A 14,841-nucleotide genomic window follows, 5' to 3' on the forward strand; every position below is an offset into this window, starting at 1 on the left:
ATCGCAAGAAGTTTATATCAGTAATACAAAACGTTGGGTTTTATAGATTCTGCGAAGCATCTTATCTAGTGGATGTATGCATCAGATGTGAGTACTAAAATATGTCAGATATCTGTTAGATACAAACAATCTTGACTTATCTACCCTTTACACTAGTATCCTCATTGTAAACTTAGATTAAAAGAAAAAGTCTAACGATATTCAACAAAAAAGATGGCTAATACAGATACACATATCGTGTTTGGGCGGGAGCAAAATAAACATTGTAACAAAAAATGAAATGAAATATTAACTAAATCTGATTTGATCCGTATACTTCATGGTTTGAAATAACATCATTATCATAATTTCGTTTCAAGGAAGTGTTTTTAAAGAAACACTCGGCAATCTTATTGGAATCACCCCTGCTCTTCTTGCCGAAATGTTTTTCTTTTTATTAGTATTAGATACTCTTCATATAGGAGCTTCTAACGAAAAACTAAAAGAACCTTGAATCATCCTTTAATTTAACGATCCGCTTTATAAATTATTTCCTCTCTCTGAAAAAGCTTATGGTGACTACTGGTATGTTAATTTATCTAATGGAACTTGATAGAAGTTAACTACACATAACACTAATTCACCTTCAAATTTAGGCTCGAATCTAGAAATTGACAATGAGGAGATGTTGAGAACTAAGCTCTCCGACAAAAGAGACAAATTCATTTTTCAAACATGAACTTTCAATTTTTTCTGAAGCAACCTTCCAACATTGCTGGTATATTGATACATATCTCTTATAATTGAACTTATACAAATACAATACAAAATATATCCCCTCAGTTGGTATAAATAAAATCATCATATAAATGATATATCCCTTTTATTTTTTAGAATCGCATCACAATCTACTTATTACCACGAGATTGGCTCTCTTTAATAGAAGAGGGAAGAATGATACAAAAGGGACAGCCACACTCATAGATTGAAAATAAACTGACAACGCCATGGCTAAAAATAACTAGAGGCTCTAAAAAGTCTGTGTCGCTCACCTTGGTATATATGTGAATATTAAACAAAAGAAACAGACGGATTCATGACAAATTGTGTTTTGGTGATGGTGATGTGTTTGTACATCTTACTTTACTGAACATCTTTGCTGCTTAGAATTATCTCTATCTATAATGAACTTGGCCCAATGAAAATTGTTAAAAATTGACTATAAAGGACATTAACTCCTTAGGAGGTCAATTGACCATTTCAGTCATGTTGACTTATTTGTAAATCTTACTTTGCTGAACATTATTGCTTTTACAGGTTATCTCTATCTATTATAGTATTCAAGATAATAACCAAAAACAGCAAAATTTCCTTAAAATTAGCAATTAATTAAGGTGGTAGACCTGGGGTAAGGGGAATAACTCGTACACATACACTTGGTGTCATTGATGCGTTTTATTACGGCCCTTAATTTCAAGCATCTGTGTACACAGATCGTTTACCTTGGATACTGTGACAGACGCTGATTAACAACAATGAGAGGTTTGTTCCAATCGAAAATAAAATCTAAACGCTCGAACTTTTTTAAAAATTTAAACAGGTCTATAAACTTACAAAACACTAATGACCATACTTATGTAAAACATAATTACATCGATATCGGGGCTGAAGAGGAAGTGGAGGATGAAATCGAAGGAATGGTGATAGACAATGATTGGCAAGTTGGCAGACGCATCGTAGAATTGGGTGTCCTGGCGGAAAAGATGTACTGTTGTAGGTGCAATGTTCCTTTGCACCTGCATGATACCATCCATGAAAGAACAATAGGATTTGGCAGTTATCTCCACATAATGTGCACCAACCAAGAATGCCGAACAGTGACAGATGTGCCAACTGGAAAAGTCGGTCCAACTGGATCATTCAATATCACTGCCAAGATAGTTATAGGTAGATAATTAAATATATCAATACTTTTTTAATCAAAACTTATTTCTATTTTTGTACAGATAAAGGACATACCCCCAATGCATGTAATTGTAAACAGCGTACTACGAGCTAAGCAGTAAGCACACCTTTTTTTCCCGTTTTATCGCTATCTGTTTATTACATCTAATACAACTCTTGTACATTATCGTGTACATTTCCTATTTCACCCCACAAAAGTAGAAAAATGTTGCATACATATCTATTTAGATTGTATCTGTAGATAATATTTTAGAGAAGATGAGATTGACTTCTATAAATTTTAAATACATAATTGTGTGTATAGTTACTTCCCCTGATTTTTTCCCATTTGAAATTGTCCTCCAAATTATGTTTCGTTTCAAAAAAGTCTTTTACAATAGGTTATCTATAAGAAAAGATATTTTCGAGTATCAAAAAGATAAAATGATTTTTCAAAGTTTATATTTAAATTAATAATTGCAATGAATGTTATTAATGTGCAGTATATTGTTTACATAAATGAAAAAATAATAAACTTCCTTTGTCAAGTTGCTGGAGTTTGACCAACCGTGCAAGGGCTGTATAGCCAGTCAAGTTTGTTAAAAACTTCCATTTGTTATTCTTATTTATGTCTAGCCATTCTAAAATTTAATCCCTAGTCTACTGTTTAAATTGTGTAACAGCATAACATATATAACTCTAGTTGTATGTAAAATGAAAAAAGGTGAAACTACAAGGAATTTTATTTTTAAAGTTTCAAAAGTTAGGTGCTACAAGGAATTTCATTTTCAAAGTTTCAAAAGTTTCAAAGCTTACCAAAATTTATGTGCCAGTTCTAATACTACTATTTATAGTAGTCTCAGGCCAGTTTCAACATTTTTTGAAATATGTTACTGCCAGTTTTCTTTTAATACTCTTTAAAACTTGTCCTTTTATTTTGTTCAAGTTTCTAAGTTTTTATTAAATCAGGAAAATCAATACAAGTATAATGATGTCTTCCACCGCATTAACATGATATTACATTACATAAATAGATATATATTATGTATGACAAAATATCAAATCAAGGTTTAATGTTGCAAACAGTTAGTACATGTAAGGGACCACATCAAAAGTTAAATGTAGGATAAAAAACTTAATTTCCATATTTTTTTTTCATCCCTAAGTAATTAGTAAGTAATTTTTGTTTGTTTGAAATTCAAAATTACCGGATTGACACCAAGCAATACAAAACATACAAACATATATATATATATCATATCAAATTCATAAACATTGTATACATATAAAATAGAAGATGTGGTATTATTGCCCATGAGACAACTATCCACAAAAGACCAAAATGACGACAAACATTAAAAACTATAGGTATTAACCGTACAGCCTTCAACAATGAGCAGCTTCTGAAATAAAACTATGTCATTTTCTGATAGTTTTGACACCAAAAACTTAATCATGTAAAATTTGGAAACACATTTATATTATACAAATATTTGTATTTATTCTTGCCTTTGATATAGATGTTCTCATTTAATTTGTATCAAATTAATTGGTATTTATAATCAATGAAATGCCAAATGAGAATTCAGAAGGGGGGGGAGGCCTAACATGGGAAAAAATTTGGTTGATAATATAGAGAAGCACTGAAGTGTGACTGGAGTTGTCCCCTTATGTAAGTCAGCCCCCCCCCCTCTTGCATAAAGTTCTGGATCTGCCACTAAATGCTATTGTACTTATTGCTAGGTTTATGAGAATAATTATAAAAATTAGAAGATGTGGTATGATTGCCTAAAAGATAACTTTCAATCAAAGACCAAAGGATGTAAAAGTTAGCCGCTGTGGGTCACTGAACAGCCTTCAACAATGAACAAAACCCATAACACATAGTCATCTATAATCTAAAATGTCAAGTAATTACAATAATTGTAAAATATATGAATTCAAACTTATTTATGAAGTCCATTATTACTGAACTAGTATACATGTACATATTTGCTTAGGGGCCAGCTGAAGGACGCCTCCGGGTACAGGAGTTTCTCACTACATTGAAGAATCATTGGTGGCCTTCGGCTCTTGTCTGCTCTATGGTGGGGCTTTAATACATTCCCAACTTCATTTCTCAATTTTACATTTTGTACAAATCAAAGAGTTATATGTAATCAGGTACATTTTGTACTATTAATTCAAAATGAATCAATTTCCTTCTATTTATGTTATGAAATTACTCATGTCAATAAGCTAAAACCAATTTAAATGTAATTTTTGTTTCATAAAATGTTTTATTTCATGTAGGAATGATTCATGCTGGCCTAGGATATGCACAAATAAGAAACTTTCTGACAGAATGTAACTTGCCAGTGATGAGTAAATCTTGCTTCCAAAAACATGAGAAGAAAATTGGAAAAATCTTTGTGTCTGCTGCTGAAGAATCATGTAAGAATGCCCAACAACTGGAAAAGGAAATTTCTGCAGATAAGGTAATACTACATGTATATCATATTATAATAAATTTGACTTTACATTTTAATCTACTGCTAGACCTCTTTCAAAGCTGACTTATACATAATATCAAAATAAGAAAAAGTTGTAGCCAATGAGACATCTCTCCACAGAATACCAAATTACACAGGAATTATCAACCATAGGTCACCCTACGGCCTTAAACAATGAGCAAAGCCTATACTGCAAATATCTTGTACACAAAACATATAAACTTATAATTTTTTTCCTTATCTGCATGAGTATCGTCTATTCTAGACGATCTGGTACAATTCAGAATATTTACTGGTTGGTCTTTTTTTTTTAGACTTCTATATATAATAAATATATATATATATATATATATATATATATATATATATATATATATTATATATATATGTTAAATATTGGGCTGAAACAGATCAATAAATTTATTTCAAAAGGATTAATAAAATTTGTTAATTTTTGACTGTTTTTTTTTTTTTTTATAATTCTTTTATATGAAGCTAAAATGGACAATATAAATTTAAGAAATTTAAAAAAATTGTTAACTACCTTATTGCAATGACTAATTTAAAAAAAAATCATGAATTTTAGGAGTTGGAGCTTGAGGTCAGTTTTGATGCAGGTTGGCAGAAACGGGGATCCGGATTTAATTACAATAGCTTAACAGGTAAACTTGACTTTGTAAAAGAGGGATGAAAGATACCGGAGGGGGACATTAAAACCCATAGTAGGACAACCGGAAGCGCCTGAGTAAGGATTTCGGCGCTCAGTGATACGGTTCACTAGACGACGTTGTCAACACGTAATGGAAGAGTAAGCAGATCATGTTCCGCCTGTGGTACCCGTTGTGTTCCTTGTGTTATAACAAATGCGGTAATTAGTATTATTCGGTAGGTCATATTCGTGAAAAGGGAAGGGTAATTGTAAAACTTAATATTTTATATAAAACCAAATGTAGCTATACATGTATAATAATGTTTAAAGATGACAGTGCTTCGTAAGCCTATAAGGCTGGCTGAAAATAACAATGATGTTCATAACATATGTATTATATTATGGAAATTCAGGTTGCATTTTAATAAATTATTTATGAATTCATTCATATATGTATTTCAAACGTAAGGGACATACAAATGTATCCGATATCATCTGTGAAACGGTTTTTCCATAACGGTCAACCAACTGGGGATGGCGTCCGTAAAATTTAGGAAGGGATGATATCTACTTCACCGTTTGAACTCTTGGTTTAATAAATTTCTTGTGAGCAGCAACCCTCTATCAAAGAAAACATGATAAGAAATACAAGCCCAGGAATATCGTTTCAATTGGGAGATATATATTCCGTATGCAGGCGCTGCTGGAATGTTGCTACATAGAAATTGAAAGTTCACAATTGGGAAGCTAGAATCATCTCTTTTGTTGTAAAGTTTTGTTTTCAACCGACACTCATTGTCAATTTTAGATGTAAGTCAAGGTATGAGGCTGATTCAACTGTATCTGTAGTATCCTTTATATCTATATATATATAGCTAGTGCGATGGGATAGATTCGTTCAACATATTCACCAAATTTTGTATGATTTAGTGAGAGAACATCATCTATATAGCGGAAAGTAAAGTAAAGGGATATTGCTACCTTCTTATTTTCTTCATAAGAAATTCCTGTATGAATAGCATTTATCAATATACTATACTTTTAAAATTCTTAATTTGTCCTTAAGAGACAAGAAATATTTTTTGTGTATTAAAAAAAAAACCCACTTACTAGCGTGAATATAGGCCAAGAACTTTAGAACGTTATGTTATGTAATTGTTTCCCGTACACTCGCGCACACTAATTGTAATATATTAATGTAACGTACATTATTGTTACGTATCTCTTAATCTTACTATCATAAAACATCTCAACTAGTAAGATGTTATTTTCTTCAACAAGTATTTAGAAGTTGATAACCCTCAAGACATTGGTGCCGTGACGAAAAACCACAACTAGATATGAGTTCGAAATTCAAAACAGTACGAACAGCACATCGACGAGCAGTAATAAAGCTACTGAAAAAAGAAGACCCGTCAACCTAAATTCCATGATGGAGCTTATCAAAACCAAGCACAAGACATAGTCCAACCTTAATGAGAAGATTTTAGAATTTATTGAAGAAGAAGACCTCGACGAAGAAATTGAAGAAGAAGAAGAAGAAGAAGAAGAAGACCTCGACAAAGAAACTGAAGAAGTTGACATATAAGAGTAAGAGATTCAAATTGGAAAAGCGGAAATTTAGAAGTTTATCAAAGAAGTAAGTCAGTCTAAAAATCAATTAGCACTTAACCCAAATGCATCAGATTTTATATATAATAACTCCAGCGTGCAAGAACATTCTAACCAGATATTTTTTTTTTTAACTCAGAGCAAACAAGCTTAAGCCAATCAAGCATGCCCACCTCTACACTGTCAATTCATTATAACAAATTGCCTAAACTCAACCTGCCAACTTTCGGTCGAAATCTACGAGAATGGTCAGCCCTTTGGGATTCCTATAATAATTTCTTACATGAAAATCCTTCATTGAGTGACGTGCAACGATTTAACTATCTAAAATCACAATTTTAGGCAGAAGCTAGCCAGAGTATATTGGGGTTGCAATTGACTAATACAAATTTTTGCCAATAACACAAAATAGTAAACGCATACATGCAAAACGTGCTAGATTTGCCTGCATAATATAAAGTAATATACGTGAACTAGATTGAATGGGTCAATATCAGGAATCGCACGGAAGCCTATTATTACCACTTATACTCAACAATCTTCCATGTTTTGTCAGACAAAACATTTCTCGAAATCACGGTAATGATAATTTGGATACTTCAAGTTTACGCAAAGCAATGAAGAATTGTATCCAAGAGACCGCTAACGCCAATCCTATTGAAAACGATATTATCCCCACCACATCGTTCGTGACGGAAACTACAAATAAAAGATAGAGGTTAACAGGGTCTATAGATAGAAACGAAAATGGTAAATTTAAGAATAAAAACCCGTTTTTTTTTTTGTTTTGGTCAAAACTCGCATCATCCAAATAAATCTAAAAGATCATTGATATAAACGCACGCACAAAAATTGTAAAGGAAAACGAGTTTGCTTTAACTGTTTCGGTAATCACAAGGTTTCGGAATGTAAGTCACAATATAGTTGCCGAAATTGCAGTAAGAAACATCAGAGTAGCATCTGCCATAATAATTTAAAAGATGGAAATTCCACTTCTAGTAAAAAAAAATAAGTCGTAACAAAACCTTGAAATGAAGATGAACTAAGTACCACGAAAACAAAGAGCGCCGCTATGCATTCTGCTGTTACAGCACATACCTAAATTTTATTAAAAACTGCCGTAACGCCCCTATGGTACCATGATGAAAGTGTTATGATTAAAATTCTACTTGATGAAGGCGCACAAAACTTGTTATTATCTCAAGAACTAGTAGAAAAACTCCATATCAAACCAACTGGTATAGTAAGCATGCAAATTTCAGCATTTGGCGGGAAAGAAGGTGAGGTACGCAACCTGGAGAGAGCAGCATTATCGGTTGAGACCGAAAGAAAAGAAAGAATTCCAAATTGAAGTAATTAATGTTTCAAAAACTGCCGCACCGATAAATATAAAGAAACGGGTAAACATCAACAGCTTGTCCTATTTACGAGGATTACAACTTGCCCAACAGTTACTTGCTTCTCGTTGGAAAAGAGTACTACTGGTCTTTAGTACAAGATGAAGTTATTCGAGGTGACGGACCAACAGCTGTTAAATCCAAAATAGGCTATTTCCTATTAGGACCACTGAACACAGGTACTAACACTGCACAATGGAACTCTACGATGATGAATGTTGAAGTGGCGCACAAACCTGAGGAGTGCGATTTACAGAAATTTTGGAAAATTGAGTCGAGCAGATAAGAGACGGATTCTGAAGAAAATATTAAAAATGTACAAAACCTAATGTTTGAGTACCAAAACGAAAATAAATATGTCGCAAAACTACTATAGAAACCAGATCACCAGAGTTACCCACTAATGAATATGTAGCAAAAAGAAGAACCCAGAATGTAATAGCTAGGTTAGCTAAAGATCCAGGTGTGTTAAATCTATACTATAAGATAATCAAAGAACAGGAGATGACACTTCATAGAAAAAAGGTACCCTCCACAGAAACAGATCGCAAACATGGACGAATCCACTACATACTGCACCATCCCGTTAAAAGATAGATTCAAACACGACCCCTATAAGCACTCAGCTATCTAATATCACTGGACCTAAGGAACACATAATTGACAAAAAAATAACAAGTGATCCGCAGTGAATATCACAGATCATAAACATGTATAGGTATTCTGATCTAAATAAACTTTTAACTGTAACTGGATGTGTCCTGAAATTCGTTAAGAACTGTCAGAAAAAAACCCCGTCCATATCGACAAAGGAGTTCACAAGTTGACAGGAAGCTCAAGACAATTCTAACAAAAGAGGAAATTTCATTAGCTATGGATTTATGGATCAAAGATACACAACAAGACAGGTACGTGAAAGAGCTAGAACATATTTCGTGAAGTCCAAGTTAAATGACTGCTGCTAGTACAACAGTTAAGTTTATATCTGGATGAAAAGGAAATCATACGATGTAAAGGCAGGATACAAAATTCATCTCTAGAAGAAAACGCGAAGTTTCCTATTTTATAACCAAAGAAACACAAACTTACAGGTTTTGTTATTATGGACGCACATCTAGGACATCTACATATAGTCAGCCAGACAATAACACATATAAGGTAATCATACTGGATACCAGAAATTTGAAAATATGTGACCAGCGTCTAATACCGCAGTCCCACTAGGCCACGATCGCACTACGATCTGTGAAACAAATGCAAATTTTGGTGATCGTAGTACGATCGTGTAGATTGAAGTCAGGTCGTAGTAGAAGCGTCATGAGAGCGCACTTACATCATAGTAAGATTGCAAATGTCGCTGTACAATCATAGCAAGAGCGAAATCGTGAATTTTTTTCGGAGAGACTGCGCTACGATCTCACAGCGACGTTATCATGACGACCATCACGTTCTCACCGCGACCCAACTACGCTTCCACTACGACTATACCACGCTGTTCAGGACCATAGTACGATTCTAGCACGCTCTTGTCGTCCTCATCACGCTCTTCTTACGACCTGACTACGTTCACACTACGACCATCATTCTCATTGTAATTTTCACATAGAATATATAAAAAAGCTCTCTAGATTTTGTTTGTCTGAATGTAATTAGCCATTTGCTCTAACGGCTCAACCATGCTTCTAGTTTTTATATAGATTAGACCGTTAGTTTTCCCATTTAAATGTTTTTCCACTAGTAATATTTTGGGCCCTTTATAGCGTTCTGTTCGGTGTGAGCTAAGGCTCCGTGTTGAAGGCCGTACCTTGGCCTATAATGGTTTACTTTTATAAATTGTTACTTGGATGGAGAGTTGTCTCATTGGCACTCATACCACATCGTCCTATATCTATTTACACATCTGTGTCATCTCTGCTATCGTTCACTAAAATATCGTCATTTAAACTTTATGGACCACCAATAGGTTGGATTGGTCGGTCCGACCTCTCCGCTTGATCAGGATTCGTTACTTTGCTACCTCTGCCTCTACATCAACCCCTACCACCACGCCCACATGTTCTGGTAGATTTTAATGGCATGACTGTATTGTTTCCGAGAAATCTACGTATAAATCAGAAATAGAAGAAATGGAACTGTATTGATATAGAACACGATGTTGACGTTATTGCTGAGAACGTAGTAAGATCGCAGTATGGACGTAGAATAATCGTGGTTAGAACGTGCTATAATCGCAGTAAGATTTTGTTACAATCGGATAACTCGTGGTATGGTCGTAGTAAGAACATGAAGAGCGTAGAAAGATCTTGATAAGCGTAGTGAGGTCGCAGAATAAGCGCGGTGAGAACGTGGTCTAATCGTGTCGGGATCGTTAAAGAAGCGTAATGAGGACGTAGCAGCATCACGAAAGCAACGAAAATTTACATATTCAGGCCGTTCGTACTGCGACCTCACCACGATCTAAACTTATTTTAGATCGCAGTGAGCGTGGTGCGATCGTGGTCTAGTGGGATTGGGGCTTAACGCAAATGCGTACAATGTCAAAAAATAATTGGAAAACTGCTAAACAGACCGGAACCACCACCACTACCAAAGGATCGAGTAAAAGACACCATACCCTTTTGAACAACTGGGATAGCTTTTGCTGGACCTCTACATATCAAGGATACATCAACACAGCCGCGGAAGGTATATATATATATATATATGTTTATTCACATGTGCATGTATACGAGCTATACATTTGGAAGTTTTACCTGATTTGTCATTGAACACTTTTATTTTAGCATTTAGACGTTTTATCAGTCGAAAAGGAACACCACCAACTATTTATTCCGATAACGCACCTACATTTGTAGCCGCGTCAAATGCTCTTCAAAGTCAGCTGAATATGCATATCAACTGGGAATTCGTTCTCATAGGAGCGCCGTGGTATGGCGGATGGTGAACACGTCTAATTGGCTTAACGAAAATGACATTAAAGAAAGTTTTTTGTAAGGCACTCGTCAGCGAACAATATTCGACAACAATCCTCACTGAGATTGAAACTATAATAAACTTTCATATATGTTTTCAGACATAAGAGATCCCGAACTATTGACGCTATCTCATCTTTTACACGGAAGGATTATTACGACGACAGAGATGCACAACGACAAACACAACGCGAATATTCAAGAACTTGATACGATAACAGCAAACAAACTATTTGAGATAAAGGGATTTTTATTGGACTATTTCGCAAAACGTTTATCTAATGAATATCTTACCGGATAACGTGAATATCATCGAGCCTCCGGAAAACATACGTGGCAATTTAACATCGGTGATGTAGTTCAACTAGAAAGTGAATAACCACGACCTTTATGGAGATTAGGAACAACAGAAGACGTCACCAAAGGAGGAAAAGCCTCATTCGAGCATCAAAAGTACGGACCTCTAGAGGACTAGTTATCACACGACCAATAGTGAAGTTATATCCGTTAGAACTATTGTAACTGTTAAAGGACTTTGTGATGGACAGTTAACGTAAAGTGAAATTGCACCAACAAAAAACTGTCAATATGATCTATTTATAAAACTTTAATAGTTTTGCTTATTTATCATTTTAATTGTTTTTCATTTCTTATGCATTTTGAGGCCCCTAGAATGTCGTGAATATAGACCAAAAGACTGTAGAACGTTATGTTATAATTGTTTTCCGTACTTTCGCGCACACTAATTGTAATGAAACGTAACATTATTGTTACGTATCTCTTCATCTTACAATCATAAAGTATCTCAACTAGCAAGATGTTATTTTCTTCCACAATTATTACAAAGTTAATAACCCTCAAGATACTTACGTTGCTTTTTGGAATTTTTCGTAGGTTCTGACTTTCTTACGAACATATTCTTAATTTTATCCCACAAGCAATCAATCAATTCTTCCGCCTTGTTTCGTTTGTTCATGGTATGTACTGCACTGATACTCTCACCAAGAATGGCCATAAACATCGTCAGTAATGTAAATACTATCACCACGATGAAAGTAAAGAAATAAAATTGTGCTATAATTGGATCCTTCGCATTTATTTCTGTGAATTTGCTTTTTCCCATCATGCTAATGAATAATGTTCCCATAGATTCAAATATATCACGATATGATTCAATATATTTTCCGAACAGCAAATATCCTAGAGCGGCATAACACAGAAATACGTATAGAATACAAATACCAAACCAGAATAAATCCTTTGCACAATTATTAAAAACTAAGAAAATATAACCAACTCGTTTGTCATAACCTAGAATACCGACCAATCTTAATGTTGAAAATGATAACAAAGTAGCATGCAGCAAATTAAACAACAGGTCCCATATTGCAATATGCTGAAAATTTATAAATTGTTTCGGATCTTCTTTGAATTTTTCAATGGTTTGTGATGCAAGAATATGACGCCCAGCATACATTGAAATGCACACAAAACTCAGGGATATGCAAGAACAGTCAAGAATGTTCCAGACACCTTTAAAAAATGTTTTTCTTTTTCTCCATAATACCTGACACGACCTTGCCTGTTAAAGCGACTAAAAATAATAAAAATAATATTTCGCAAATTAATTTGTAGATACCATTCGTACCATGATGAAAATAAATTCGAAATGGATAAATAGAATACGAGGTAACTATACCTTCTGTCTCAGGAAATTCTGCTAAAACATGCTGTACGCGAATAGGTTGAGATCCGGTGCATATAAGTTGAACTCTAAATAAATAGCGCGTGTATTTCTATCAATCCATAAATAGTCTGTTAATTTGTTTAAGGTTCTGTTTGAAAAATCAAAGTTTACAGCTAGTTCGGTAATATATCCGCCACCTCCGTATGTGCTATAGCGTCCAGGTATGGGAATACCCCATATATCAACGGCACTCGTGAATTTCCACCCAGCATACGAAAATGAACGTGCCTCTCTTTTTTTGTCACATATACCACTAACCCAACCAAAACAAAAATCTCTGTTTTCTTCCATCGGTAAGTAGTATTTCGGTCTTGTTCGAATTTTACCAAAAAATGGAAGCACTTCAGAAGCTGCAAAAAAAAATATAGCAATTTGTAAAAAAATGTTTGGAAAAAGTGTTTGTTTCAAGCAAAAATGTTTAAATACTCTGTTTTTTTTAATTTTTATTTTGTTACTATGATTGATGAATATAACCCAATCTCAAGTCCTAATGTAATTTTAATTTCACATGAACGTAACGAGATAAGATAAAATGATTGTCCTTACAATCTGTGACCCGAAGTTGTCTTAGTCGAGGTGGTCCAACTCTAAAACTTGTCACATCATGGAAATTTTGTCTTAGTCTCCAATGCAAACGTTCTCCTGTATAATCAGTTTCAGGATACAACTCTGGAAACGCTGTATATCGCAGCCATTTCATATAATCCTTTACGTGTGTTATCTAGTTTATGTGTTTCTTTATTAATGCACTTTTCAAAGGATCTCCGTAATTACAATTTTAATCACACAAAATAGCAGAATCATATTTGCATCGTGGCTACCACAATTAAAATGTAACTTTTTATACTAACATTCACCAATACTAATTACAAACGTTGTATAGAAACTATACATTGAGGCAGGACATAATTATAGAAAAGAACAACCCGTATTGTTTGTTCACACTTCAGTCAATATCGTCCCACCTTAAATATATCTCAAACTTCTTATTAAAGAGGAACGAAAGATACCAAAGGGACAATAAAACTTATAAATCGAAAATAAACTGACGACGCCATGGCTAAACTGAAAACGACAAACAGACAAACAATAGTACACATGACACAACATAGAAAACTAAAGAACACGAACCCCACCAAAAACTAGGGGTTATCTCAAATCCTGTAAATAGTCTAATTCTTTAGGTCACATTCATGAAAGGGAAGGGGATTGTAGTTACGACGTAAGGAACATATCCGATATCATTTGTGAAACGGTTTTTCCATAACGGTCAACCAACTCGTGATGGCGTCCGTAAAATTTACGAAAGGATGATTTCAACTTCACCATTTGGAACTCTTGGTTTAATAGCTTCCTTGTGAGCAACATTCCTCTATCAAGAAAATCATGATAGGAAATGCAAGCACGGGAATATCGTATCAATTGGAAGATATATACCCCGTATGCAGGTGCTGCTGGAATGTTGCTACTTAGAAATGGAAAGTTCACAATTGGAAATCTGAAATCATCTCTTTTGTCGTAAAGTTTTGTATGTCTTATAAACTGTCTTATAAACTGAATAATAATATTAAAGGTTGATATCATTATTCTCAATATAATTATATTTATTAAGAATTTACATCAGTGGTAACTTGGAGGCAATATTAGTCTATCAATGTTCAAATCTCGCAAATTCATCTGGAATATACAAATCTAGATAAAAACAATCAGAACTTGAGGGAATCGAAAAAACTACAAATCTGGAGAAACCGAATGAGTCCATACATATCCACCATGCAAATCAACATTCAGTTTGATTCTCATAAAAAGAAGTAGGCCGAATTAGACTTTTTACCTTTATTTGTGACATTTTTACCGATTGTGTCTGTTTGTTTTGTTCACGCATCATTATCATTATTATTAAATTTGACGCGACTGTCGTACAAGTGAGAGGTTTAGCGCTGTAAAACCAAAACCAGGTGCAATCTACTATTTTCTACATTTGAAAATGTCCGTACCGTACAAGTCAGGAATATGACAGTTGTTGTCCATTCGTTTGATGTGTTTTATC

General features: G+C 34.1%; 1 protein-coding gene across 1 annotated transcript; it reads left to right on the forward strand.

The window, feature by feature from the left end:
• Positions 1-1,549: 1,549 nt before the first annotated feature.
• Positions 1,550-5,106, forward strand: LOC139489955 (uncharacterized). The gene is made up of 3 exons (XM_071276804.1): positions 1,550-1,926; positions 4,216-4,400; positions 5,002-5,106. The coding sequence occupies exons 1-3, from the start codon at positions 1,677-1,679 to the stop codon at positions 5,104-5,106; spliced, it is 540 nt and encodes a 179-aa protein (XP_071132905.1). The 5' UTR covers positions 1,550-1,676.
• The last annotated feature ends 9,735 nt before the right edge of the window (positions 5,107-14,841 follow it).

This window comes from Mytilus edulis, chromosome 9 (assembly GCF_963676685.1).
Source record: "Mytilus edulis chromosome 9, xbMytEdul2.2, whole genome shotgun sequence".
NCBI lineage: Eukaryota > Metazoa > Mollusca > Bivalvia > Mytilida > Mytilidae > Mytilus > Mytilus edulis.